The sequence below is a fragment of the Mus pahari genome, chromosome 2 (assembly GCF_900095145.1).
Source record: "Mus pahari chromosome 2, PAHARI_EIJ_v1.1, whole genome shotgun sequence".
Classification (NCBI taxonomy): domain Eukaryota; kingdom Metazoa; phylum Chordata; class Mammalia; order Rodentia; family Muridae; genus Mus; species Mus pahari.
The window spans coordinates 9,264,930-9,277,449 of NC_034591.1; the positions used below are offsets into that span (position 1 = coordinate 9,264,930).

General features: G+C 36.9%; 1 protein-coding gene across 2 annotated transcripts in view; it reads left to right on the plus strand.

The window, feature by feature from the left end:
• Positions 1-12,020, plus strand: part of Sema3e (semaphorin 3E) — a 228,934-nt gene extending 216,914 nt beyond the window's left edge. Inside the window, exon 17 of one of the 2 annotated variants that reach the window (XM_021190553.1) lies at positions 9,747-10,257. In XM_021190553.1, the coding sequence (XP_021046212.1) occupies positions 9,747-10,199 (453 nt within the window). In that variant the 3' untranslated portion in view covers positions 10,200-10,257. Of the gene's footprint in view, positions 1-9,746 lie in introns of both variants that reach the window. The other variant, XM_029535639.1, reaches the window with a different exon arrangement.
• The last annotated feature ends 500 nt before the right edge of the window (positions 12,021-12,520 follow it).

Sequence of the window (12,520 nt, forward strand, 5' to 3'; positions counted from 1 at the left end):
CCCTCTCCCTCTCCCTCTCCCCCTCCCTCTCCCTCCCTCCCCCTTCTTTCTGTGTGTAATTTCTTTTTTGAGAGAGAAAGGGAGACAGAGAGACAGAGAGAGAATAGAGTTGGGTTGGTAGGTAGGTGGGGACATCCTGGGTGAGGGGAAACACATGATCAAAATATATAAACAATATGATAAAAATGTAAAAAAACAAAAACAAAAAAATTAAGAACTTCATCATGCTAAGGCTTAGAGATAATAATGAAAGTTCATCAGGAAAGAAATGCTCTCTTAAATTTTCAGGGCAGAGCACCAACACACATATAGGGATAGCATACCACACCGAATTAAACTGTTTACTCATTGCCAATACATTTCCACTTCCCAAATGTGAGATGAAATGCTTTGTAAATTCCATCATAACACTTGGCAGGAGGGGACCTGGGAATAGGCCACCGTTCCTGCAGTCAGAAGGTTTCAGAAGACAGAAGTAATTCTTTCATCAGTAGACTTCTTCACTCTGGGAGCTCTGGTTCTCATTTGGAACTCAATGTAATCTGCCTCATTTGGAAGTCATTCCGACATGGTGCATCCATCAGTGTTCAGCTCCGAGCTTCTTTCCCATCTTGCTGATTATGCATACCTTCTTCCAACTGCACGCTAATTTCTCTCACATATACAGCTACTGATATATAGAATTCGGCATTTATTCTCTGCATGAAAATCATAGCATAGATAATTAATTGTTTCAATGGTCATAGCAATATATGCATTTAACTATTCACAATCTAATACAAAACAAAACTGCTAAGTTCATCAGAGGCCAAATGCATAGATTCTATACTGAAAGCATAATTACTTAGAAAGTAAGCCCTGAGTTTCATTAAATGAACCTTTTGCATTTATTATCATTTTTATGTCTCATTTCCTTTGAGACACAGTAATCATACTGCCAAATGTAGACCATAACAAAGGATGTTGAATCTTGCTTAGTCAAATTCTTAGCTCCTATGAGGTTGCTGTGTGTACTACTCCTGGAAATAACAATCAAAATTTATTCCTCACTTCATAAACTTGGAAAAGATCATTAACTTCTCAGACTATAGGGTACAAACCCCTTCCTCCTATTGAACTGAAATCTTAAGAGTCTAGGAATTTTACTCCTTTGTAGTGTCTATAAATACCCATTATACCGAATCTTGTGGTGTTATCCATAAGTAGAATATTAATATGGATAAAATATTTGATCATGTTATTCTTTAAAAGTGTATACCTGAATTGCCGTACAACATCTAAAATCTCATTTGTGTGCCTTATTACACTCTGGGTACCAGCATTTCTCTCAAATATATATCTTATAGTTTCCTGTTTCCTTAAATACACCATGTGGAAGCAATCTCTACATCTTTTATTGGATCTTTAAATATTAAGGTATGCTTTTCTAAGTACTCCATACAGGACATATTCCGTTGTTAATCTTGTTTTAATAGTTACTGAAAGGATTTTAGATATTCACTGAATAAGTTATATATATATATTGGTTGCTATACATAACATTGTGATATGCTAAGGAAAATATCCTTAGAGTACCTTTGACAGAAGAAGTTGTTCTTTATTGAAAACCTACTGAACACGGGTCTATGCCAGGTACCCTCCTTGTTGTTGCTAGATCTCTCAATTGAATAGTGTATGTGATTATTCTCTTGTTACACTTACAGAAACTGAAGTTGAGAGGGTTATGGTTTATACACAATCAGTGACATACCCCATGTTTAAACTCAAGATTTCCTGACCCAGTGTTAGCTTATAGTCATTCGTTGTCTGAATAGTGAGGACTGTATAGTCTATAACAACCATGCTAAAAACATAGTTTATAATCAAAGTAATTGAAACCCAGAATGTGTAATAACTCACACTTAATAAAATAAACTCAGGACTAGGCCTTGTTCTATTAAACGTTCTTTCTACAAAATGAGAAAATCCTCTGAAGTCAGAATATAAATAAAGTTTCAGATGCTCAGGAGTGAGGAGCAAGTGGGAATCATGTCATAGCAGCAGTACAGACATTCGACACCTGCCAGTGTAATCCCAGGGAACACTTCCACAGGCGGCTTCAGCTTCCTTGACAAAGCCATTAGTATTCACGTACATCTAAGAGCCCTTGCCATCATTTGACCTTTCCACACTCTAAGCTCTGATATCAGGAATCCTTGTTAATAGTATGTGCAATGATGGGTTTTCATTTTTTCATGTGACTTCTGAGTTTTCCACCCTGTGTCTTTTGGTAAACGAGGTCTCCTGCATTTCTATGAACGGTTGTATCCTCTGAGCTTGTGTGCTTTTCACTACCCTAAGCATTTTCTGTCCATTAATACTTTTATTCTCTGCAGTGGTTTGGTGCTGAACCCTTGTAGGTAAAGAAACCGAAGTAAATAGGAATTGGGGTACTCCTATAAGAGCACATGGGCTGTGAAGTTACTCTGTTTTGAGTATAGCCTGGTATGGGTTTAAGGTGGAATGGGGCAGCGAATGGGGCTACCTCCCTTTGCACAGCTTGGACAATGAACAATTAAGAACTAAAGGGAACTAGAGCTATGAAGAAAGGGAAAAATCATATATTTAAGAGCAAATTGGAGGACAGATTCTAAAAAAAAAAAAAAATACAGAACAGGTAATCATTATAGTTATCATTCATTCAATGTTTCTTGTATGCTCTGAGCTGTTCTGAGTGTTCTATACACAGTAACCTACTTAAAACTTCCAGCATTTCTCTGATAAAGTATTATAATATACATTAAGGAAATGAAATTAAGTTGCTAGTAATTTTAGAATAGATTGCTTTAAGTGATTAGAGACAGGAAGGTCAGACAGAGAAATGATAGAACCTACGAGAAGAAATCGGGTAGATATGGTAATCAGAGACATCTTTTGCAAAATGCTGAAAACACATCCTCAGTTTCTAGCAAGAACAGTGTAGTGGGACAACTACGGAAGAAGCCATCAAACAAGAGGGTTATGGACACATGCATCTGGGTTGAATGAAACAGTCAGCTCAGAGGGTTGTACCAAAGCTAAGATGAGAGAAGAGAGGAACTGGGAGACAGGGGGAACCGTGCGTTTTAGTTTGTTTCTTTTGAAATATGGGGCTTGGCTCTGTTTGTGGTTGAAAGGAAGTAGCCAGAGGGGGGTAGGATGTGCAGCTAACTGGGGAAACAAGATAAAGAACATGTGTGAGAGAATCTAACCACAGAGAAAAGAGACAGGCTGGATGCTGAAAGAAGCAAAGACTGGGCCTGAGAGATGACTCTGCCATTAAAGGCAAAGCTCAAAAAGACAAGAAGCGAAGATGTCTTTTCCTCTGACTGGTGTGGGGGCGCAGTGGCAATAGTTGATTTAAGTGGATAGTGAGGTTTCACCCACACATGAGGGGTAGATGGTCCAATGGTCTGCTGTCATGAATTAAATTTGGTAGGCACATATGTTTTTACATACCATTTTCATTAAAGATAACAGACCAAACTTTACATGAAGAGGATGTAAATTGTTATTTCTTATGGTTGCAAAAAACCCTACTTTTGTAAGGAAATCTAAATCATCACCTTTCCCTAGTTTATTGATCCCTAATTCCTACAATTTTGCATACTTGAACGTATAAGGCTCCCAAATAATGGCAAATTTTCAGTCCTAGCATTATTATGGAAAAAGTATTTCTTGTTAAAATATTTAGCTGTGCAGTTGAAATATTTTCTTTCCCTTGAAATGCATAAAAATTGTATTTTAGAACTCAGTAAATGGTAGATATTATAACATGCATTATTTGCTAATATTTATATGCTTAATAATTTAAGAATAGTGACAGAAGAGACCATGATTCACAAGGAATAAAGTATTTACTATATAGCTCTTTATGAAAAAATGTTTTGACCCTCGATTCAAAGATTGATGCAAGTTCTGATACACTGAAACCTTACTATTTAGTAGCATTGTGAAAGTTACCCCTGTATTTTAAAGAAAACAACTTATCAGGAAGAACCAACTCCTCACTAAAATGTCACTACATGAATTCTCATTAAAACCAAAGGAACAGTGTGTCTTTGAGATTCAATCTTCTGAACTTTGTTCTTCAGTCATAAGGTGCCCTCATGATACTGGAAGAGGACTGGGTTTCAGTAGTGAGTTGAAATCCTGTCATAAATTTCTTGGGGGAAATTTGGGACACAATCTGAACATGTAATTCACTTGGTTCCTATGATCAGTGCAATCATTTGTACAATCTCTCTTTTGGTGACTAGAGGAGAATCATTGTCTCCCCTTCATATTGATCTTATTATTGTGAATATTTAGTTTAAAGGGAAATGCATGTTTGTATGTTTTAAAAAGAATGTGATTTCAATCTAGCATACTGTGAACACTGTGTCAACTTTAAATAACACACAAATGTGTCTACTATGGAAATTGTACAAAATGACATCAGCCCCATTTCTTGATTTGCAACTTTTCCCCAATATTATTTTAATACCATCGCCAAGATTACCATTTTTACCTCTGCATTTAGTTGATCCAATATGCTGTACAAATTAATCAAAGTCACTTAAATCATGCTGAAAAATTCAATTGTCATGCCTAACCCAGTTAGCGACCCCTTCCACCTAACTTAAAAGCTCTTGCTTCTGTGTTTACTGTGTACAGCAATGCTATATCTTCGAAAGTAGAAGAGTTACAGAGTAAGGCTCCATGTTCCATCTACCATCTTGGTTGCTACTTGACTCACTCTTCCTAACCCCATCAATGATAACCAAGGACAAGAAATGTAAGGGATCAAGAACAGCCATGTCTGTGCTTCTGTCACTACACACATGAACAGAAAGCGTGGGGTTTGGGTCTATGTCAGTCTCCTTTGTTTTTTCTTATTTTCACAGCACAAAGCGTAGGGACTATTGCCTCATTTGAAACATCTGCTTAGTAATTTTGATGTTTGTTTTAACCCATTAAAGTGTTCTTTTTTTTAAAAAGCAAATATCGTTTTGCAGTTGGCAAGTATTCTGACCTTCAGTTTCAATGGAAAAGAAAACTTGATAATATCAAATGTCTTAACTATGTTCTTGTTCTGAGATAATTAGTCATTTAGCTTGCTTAGTTTGGTGAAAAATCTAAAGGCCCCAAACAATTCCTGTACTATGAATAGAGAACAGAAATGCACCTAGAGCTTAAGAGAATTTTCTCTTTGGTTAATTCTTCAAGATAACACTGAGAATCTTTGGACATGAACTATATCTTCTTGTATCTATAGAAGCAGATGCATATGTGTGTTTTCTCCCTCTGAGATTGGTCTTGTCAGGCTTTTGATGAAACCAGATAACATGGCCATACAGGAAGCCCCCTACAGACACAGGTGAATAGCAAACTGTGTCAATTCCCTTCACTTTCTGACTGGCCTTGTTATAGAACATGGCTTCTGTGGTCTAGAAAATGAAATCTCTGTGGAGATAATCCAGGAGAGAGCTGTGCATGTGAGCACATATTTTAATCTAGATAGCTTCTGTTGAACTGCCCTAGGGCATCTCCCCTTCATCTGCACTGAAATAATCACCTTAAGGAAATCAATGTATTATATTCAGTGCTGCTCTCTGGCACATCTTTTGTTTCATGATATATAGTAGAGATTTCCACAGGACTCAGTACCCAAAAGATGTACTTCCCCAAAGGGTACATTTGAAAGTATGCTTTAAAGATACTGCTCATATGTTCCTTGTTCTTTTGGCCAGTAGGGACCCCAGTGTTAAGTTGTACTTGTAGGACAGTAGTACAGTTCCCTAGGTACAGCACATTCCTTTAAAACTTAGTTTTGTTCCGAGTTTCTAAGTGCCCCAATGATTGTGTAAGCTTGGATCAGAACAGAACCTAGAAACCGGGTTAGTTCATGTGTTTGCCAGAGCAAGTTACGGATTACACAGAAACCCTGGACTCACTTCTCTCTGTCTCTCTAGCTCTCTTTCTTGTCTTGATCCTTCTTTTTTACTCCAGTTAGATAAATTAGTTAATCTTGCTTAACTATTGACAAATTTCTATGACTTGCCTACAGCATTTCTCTTGTTTGCTTTTACAGTTCCTGGACCACCTTTCTCCACACTCCTACCTTCTTCCCAACATGTCCATTGGAGTGATTGAAAGCAGTCCAATTCCATATTTGAGTAATAGATAGCTACATAATACATTCAACATACACTGATGAGCTGTAAAACTAATGCTGCTGTTGCACATGTCATATTTCTTTCAAACCTCTCCACCGTGGCTCATAACCCATCCTAGATTCAAGATATCTCTCTTTCAGTCTGGTGGAAACTGAACATCTCGCAAGTATATATATATATATATATATATATATATATATATATATATATATATATTCTCGATTATAACTTCTATTGCTCTAGTAACAATCTTTCTGCAAATGACACTGATAGACCCAAGTATGAATCTGTCAGTACTGTTCAATTCTGTGACTATTGTCTGTGTATGTGTGTGCGTGTGTGCATATGTGTACATTACATGGTGTACGACTTGGATGTGTGAGTGAGGTCATGTAGGTGATGGTCAATATGTGTGTGCGCGTGTGTGCACGCACATATGTGTACATTGCATGGTCTATGATTTGTATGTGTGAGTGAGGTCATGTAGGTGATGGTCAGAAGACAATGTTTAAGACTGAGTTCTCTACTTCTTGAGTTACACTTATCAAATGTAGGCCATCAATCTCACATAGAAAGAAATTATATTCTACAAGCCATTTTGCACATGTTAGATATTTTAAATATGGTAGTCACACTAATTTGAGCTCTCATTCATGGTGATTTTCAGTGTCTTCTGATGGAAAAAAAAAACTTTCCTTTTCCACATTTGTTCCCTGTATATTCCTAGACTTCCACAAAGGAGACAAGAAGCAGCTCACTCGCTAGTTGGCAATAATCTCTGTCACCCATGTTTAAGGATGATTTAGTAAAAGAAAATGTTACTTTCATCTTGCCAGATACACTTTTTTCTTAGTCAACCTTTGTTTATGTCAAATACAGGTTAGATAAATAAAACAAGATGCTGTTGACCTTCATTTTTTACAAAATTGATTGTGCTATTTGTTTATAGTATATTCTGTGTCAATCCAATTCAAGGCCCATGTCTGTCTCTTTCCATTGCAAGAAATGGAACCAGGTGACCTGTACACATAGGAGCCGTTGCTCCCTTCTGACCAGCTCTCAGATGTGCACAGCTCCTGGTGCAGCTCCCAGATGTGCACAGCTCCTGGTGCAGCTCTCAGATGTGCACAGCTCCTGGTGCAGCTACTTTTTTACTTGATATAATGGCACATCCTGAATCAATCTTTATAGTAAAGAATATTAAACCATTTTTTTAGTAAGAAATTCTGTGTTTATATAGATTGCGCAAAAGAACATTTGATAAAATGATATATTATTGTGCTATCTTCTTGACCACAGAAATCTGGACTGCAGTCAGAGAAAAATCCCAACTGTGTTAAAACAATCCTGTAATCAAGATTTGATATTGGGTGTGCCTAAGTTAGCTAATGTAGAAGGATTAAATCACAGAAGGAATACAAGTACAAATTTCTAAGTCATATTTATTTTTAGGTGTCCATTACCCATAGAAGGTACATTCGACTTTTAAGGCCATTTAACTTACATAGTTTATACTAGGAGTTAGAATAACATTTATTCTTGGAATAAAATGTGAATTTACTGTAACCAGAGAAGGGCAAGCAAAAATAGGAGACTAGCACCATTTCTGTTGTGCAAATAACCAGTATAGAACAATTCCCGTGGTAACTGTCCTGTTTCTGTGAGATGATCTGGACTCTATATGCCTACAGTGTGGTGCTTCTCAAACCTGAACACGTAGTAATGAATGAAATATTACCTTACAATATCAGACATCAAATATTAAATTAAAACATACCCCTAATTTCAGCGAACACAGGTTAGAGCTCAGCTATTTTTCATTAAGTACCTGATTAGGTGCAGGGCCATAGGGTGCACATCTTGTATTTTCTCATGAGTTACTCACTCTGACAGGAGACAAGAGGGCGACAGAAGAAGATGCTCACTGTAGGTGCTTGTGGGTGCGTGGTTTTTCTTATGACCTTCCTTATGTATGTGTGTTGAGGCTATCTTTCCTGAGTCGTGGGCTGTTCCTGGAATCATTCTGTCTTCCTTGCTATGCAGATCACTATTAGGTAGTTCTGCCAAATGTGGATGTTCATGGACATGCAGCACTGCTTTGGGTTTTTTCACCCAAGGGCAAATTGATATGTTTTGCTTACACTGTATTCCGACTCTGTGTTATGTAATGACTTGTGAAAAGTAAGAGCATCCTTTCCCCTCACCACCTTGCAATGTGATTAAAGAGAAGAAAGTTGCATTGAAAAAAAAATGACTTAAAAGTATGTTAAATATCTTGTATGTTACAAACACCAGTGATGTTAAGTTGTAAAAAGACATGAAAGATCCTTATGGGCTGTAAGGGAGTTATTATAAAACAAATCGAATTTAAACCTAGGACAAAAATTTTAAATGCGCTAGCATACGCTGGAAAGAGATTCACTGAAGAAAAGATAGAATAAGACCAGAATAGAAGAAGAAAGAACATTGGGAAAGCCCCAATCCTAAGAAATCATCTTTCTGGTGTGTGAAACAGCTCAGTGGGTGAAGGTGTTTGTTGCCAAGGCTGAGTTTGCTCTTGGGACCCACATAGTGGAAGGAGAGAATCCACTCTTACAAGTTGTCCTCTTACTGTTACATGGATACCATGGCACATGTGCTGCTTGTGCATATATGCACACACACAACAATACATACATACATACAGACAGACAGACATACAGACACACATAAGCTGGAAGAGGAAACAAGGTGATAGTACCAGGAATGAGAGCAGACAGAATCAGGGAAGGGAATATTTGGTTTTATAAATATCCTGCCCTCAAAAGTATAATGTCTGCTTGAACTATATAGTACATCTTAAAGGCTTTATTAGATATTTAGAAGAGTGGAGGAATGCATGCATTTGTATTCTTGTTGCCTTAATTCATATATGATCTTTCAATGTTTGAGATAAGACATTCTAATATCGTTGAAATTTTTCACAAATAAGAGATTTAAAAGTCTGCATACCCTTAAAATTATTGTTTAGCATGATGCTGTTTTTCATTGAAATGTCTCCATAAGATAATATGGGGCAATAACTATAATTAGTGTGTGTGTGTGTGTGTGTGTGTGTGTGTGTGTAACTTTCTTCCTACTGCATTGTATGTCATATAAGGTCATATCGCAGCACTTAATTCAAATGTTTCCAATACTTTTCTGCATTGTACTTAGGGATGCTGTTTTGGCTTAGTTGACTGGGATATATCATCGACATAATGAACCCATCTGCTTCTTTGTGCTGATATGGACGGTTTTTCTCCCCTTTAATGAGATTCATTAGGGAGAAAGGTCTCTTTTGCGCCTGCTCTTGGTTCCTTAATGTATAGGTGGGAAATGACCTCACTATCATCGATAAATGTAGTTTCCAATTTAAATAAGTGCAGGGTTCATTCAACTACTTGGTACATTTATAGACCACCATAATTGTATGGTATGATCACGAAAGGGAAAGAATATTTATTAGGAAGGAACCCAGGCGGATGTTTTTTGGACTATACGATACTCACTGCTATTTACTTATTTTGTTCATTTGATTGTGGTTTTCAGGTGAAGACGGATGACAGAGTTGTCAAGATGGACTTGGGCTTGCTCTTCCTCAGAGTACGCAAGTCAGATGCAGGGACCTATTTTTGCCAGACCGTAGAACACGGTTTTGTCCATACTGTGCGTAAAATCACCTTGGAGGTGGTCGAAGAGCATAAAGTGGAGGGAATGTTTCATAAGGACCACGAAGAGGAAAGACATCACAAGATGCCCTGCCCTCCCTTGAGCGGTATGTCTCAGGGGACAAAACCCTGGTACAAGGAATTCTTGCAGCTGATTGGCTACAGCAACTTCCAGAGAGTGGAAGAATACTGCGAAAAGGTGTGGTGTACAGATAAGAAGAGGAAAAAGCTTAAGATGTCTCCCTCCAAGTGGAAGTATGCCAACCCCCAGGAAAAGAGGCTTCGCTCCAAAGCTGAGCACTTCCGCATGCCCAGGCACACGCTGCTCTCCTGAGGGCGCCCTCTGCCGGCTGCTGAGGAACCTAGGATGGAAACATTTTTTTTGAAGGGGGCGAAAAAGACTGAAAGCATGCCAAGTCTTTCCATTACTTCAAAGAACTTTCTGTAGTACTGAGAGGCTGGAAAGGCGTTTTAAGTTATTCTGCATACTCATCTGACTGTACAAACATCCCTCTCACAGTACCAGTACTTAAACGAGTGCATTGCTTTAAAAGGCTTCCCGTATTTATCAACATATGATCGGGGCTGTAATTTTGAGCTTGCTTTTCAGGGAAATTATTTTGCCATTGGGATATGTATTATAATTATAATATTAAAGAAAAGGTTATAGGTTTTCATAATCGAGAATCATGTAAAATTCTGGAGGTTTTTTTTTTTCTTTTTTCTTTTTTTTTCTTTCTTTTTTTTTTTCAGCCATAAGGTAAAATATACAGAATATCAGATACGCACAGATTTTCGTGCGAGCTTTTTGGTCAGGTTTTTTTTTTTTTTTTTTTTTTTGCCATAAGTTTTATGTAGCCGTGTTGTGGTTGCTATAAACTGTATAAAAAACCTGCGACCCATGCATTCTGAGGTTTGTTCTCGTCATGAAACACTCACTAAGCTATATTAAAAATATTTCTGTTTAATAAACAAGACAAATCCTTTAAATTTCACTTCAGTGTGGAAGGAAGGAAGATTGCCTCCAAGAAAGATATTTTTAAATATTTTCAAACCATGAAAGTAGAATTCTGTTAAAAAGGTCTGTGCTTCCCTCTTGTGGTGGCAGAAGGCATTGTATCGCTCAATGCTGTTTCCAGAATTTTCCTGCAATGACTTGAAAACAAAATGTATGAGTAGATACATCTAGTTCATTTTTCAGAAGACTCAACTAAAAAAAAATAATTTTATATAATAATTTAATATGGAAATAGCCTGCTTGTGGATAATTCATAACTTCAGAACACAACGAAGATGTTAACTGCATTTGAGCTTTGAAATAGTAAAAAGTACCTTTTCAGTCCCTGAGACAAGACACTCTGAAAGTGTGCTTTACCTGTAAAGAAATTATCAAAGCATTCTGTCTCAGAAATGAAATCTTCCTATTTTATATTTACTTCTTGGATTCATTTTACTACTGACATCTTCAGAGAATCATTATCTTTGCCTTATGAATATAATCAAAATTTATATTTTTCAGAATGTTTATTTCTTGAGATTTTTCTTCTTTGTATTTTAAAGAGTTAGCAGCTTCCTTTCTAAAATATGAGTTTTATGAGACTTTTCAGTTAGGTAAGAGTACAGAAGCGGAGTGTACATAAGAACAATTATAAATACGTATTCAGACTTAAATTTAAATATTTATGTCCGCTATCTCAGTATGCTATATAATTAAGAATATAAAGTGTTGAGAACCTCTAATGGATTTCTTTTTCAATCTAAAATTAGTGAGTACATAAATATTCCACAACTTTAAAGTTTTAAAATTTTGGAAATTTTAAAGTCCAGAATTGCTAAAACAACTAACTAGTATGAATAAAGAGAATATTGACGTCCTCTGAAAGTCCACACATTATTGACTGTAGAATCCACTGCGCACCATTATTGTCCGGCAAAAGTAATTGGCAAAGGGGAGTATTCAAAGCTTTTAAAATACTGTAGTTTATGACACAAAGGGGGGAGGGAAAATTGGGGAATTATAACCATAAACACACCTCACTAGTTCCTAAGGAAAGGATATGTCTGGAATATTCCAAGGGAGCAGATAAACCTATGGAGAAGTCTTCTTCTTCTTCCTCTTCTTCTTCTTCTTCTTCTTCTTCTTCTTCTTCTTCTTCTTCTTCTTCTTCTTCTTCTTCTTCTTCTTCTTCTTCTTCTTCTTCTTCTTCTTCTTCTTCGGGGGGGGGTGGTTTTGGTTTTTTCGAGACAGGGTTTCTCTGTGTAGCCCTGGCTGTCCTGGAACTCACTCTGTAGACCAGGCTGGCCTCAAACTCAGAAATCCGCCTGCCTCTGCCTCCTGAGTGCTGGGATTAAAAGCATGCTCCACCATGCCCGGCTACTATGGAGAAGTTTTAAAATGGCCCTTCCACTTAGAAAATTACAGGCAAGGGAAGAATTTTGTCTTAATAAATAATGTAAAATTACAAAAATTAAGTTAAAAAAAAAAGGAAATCAGACATCCATGAGTACATTTTAACCTCAATTCTCTGACAGGCAGCTAAAGAGGAAAATGATCTTGCTGTGAGCTAAGTAGAATTCAAAGGTTTTTTTGTTCTTTGTTTTTTTTTTTTTGTTTTGTTTTTTTGTTTTGTTTTTTTTTTGACAACTTGATCAGTA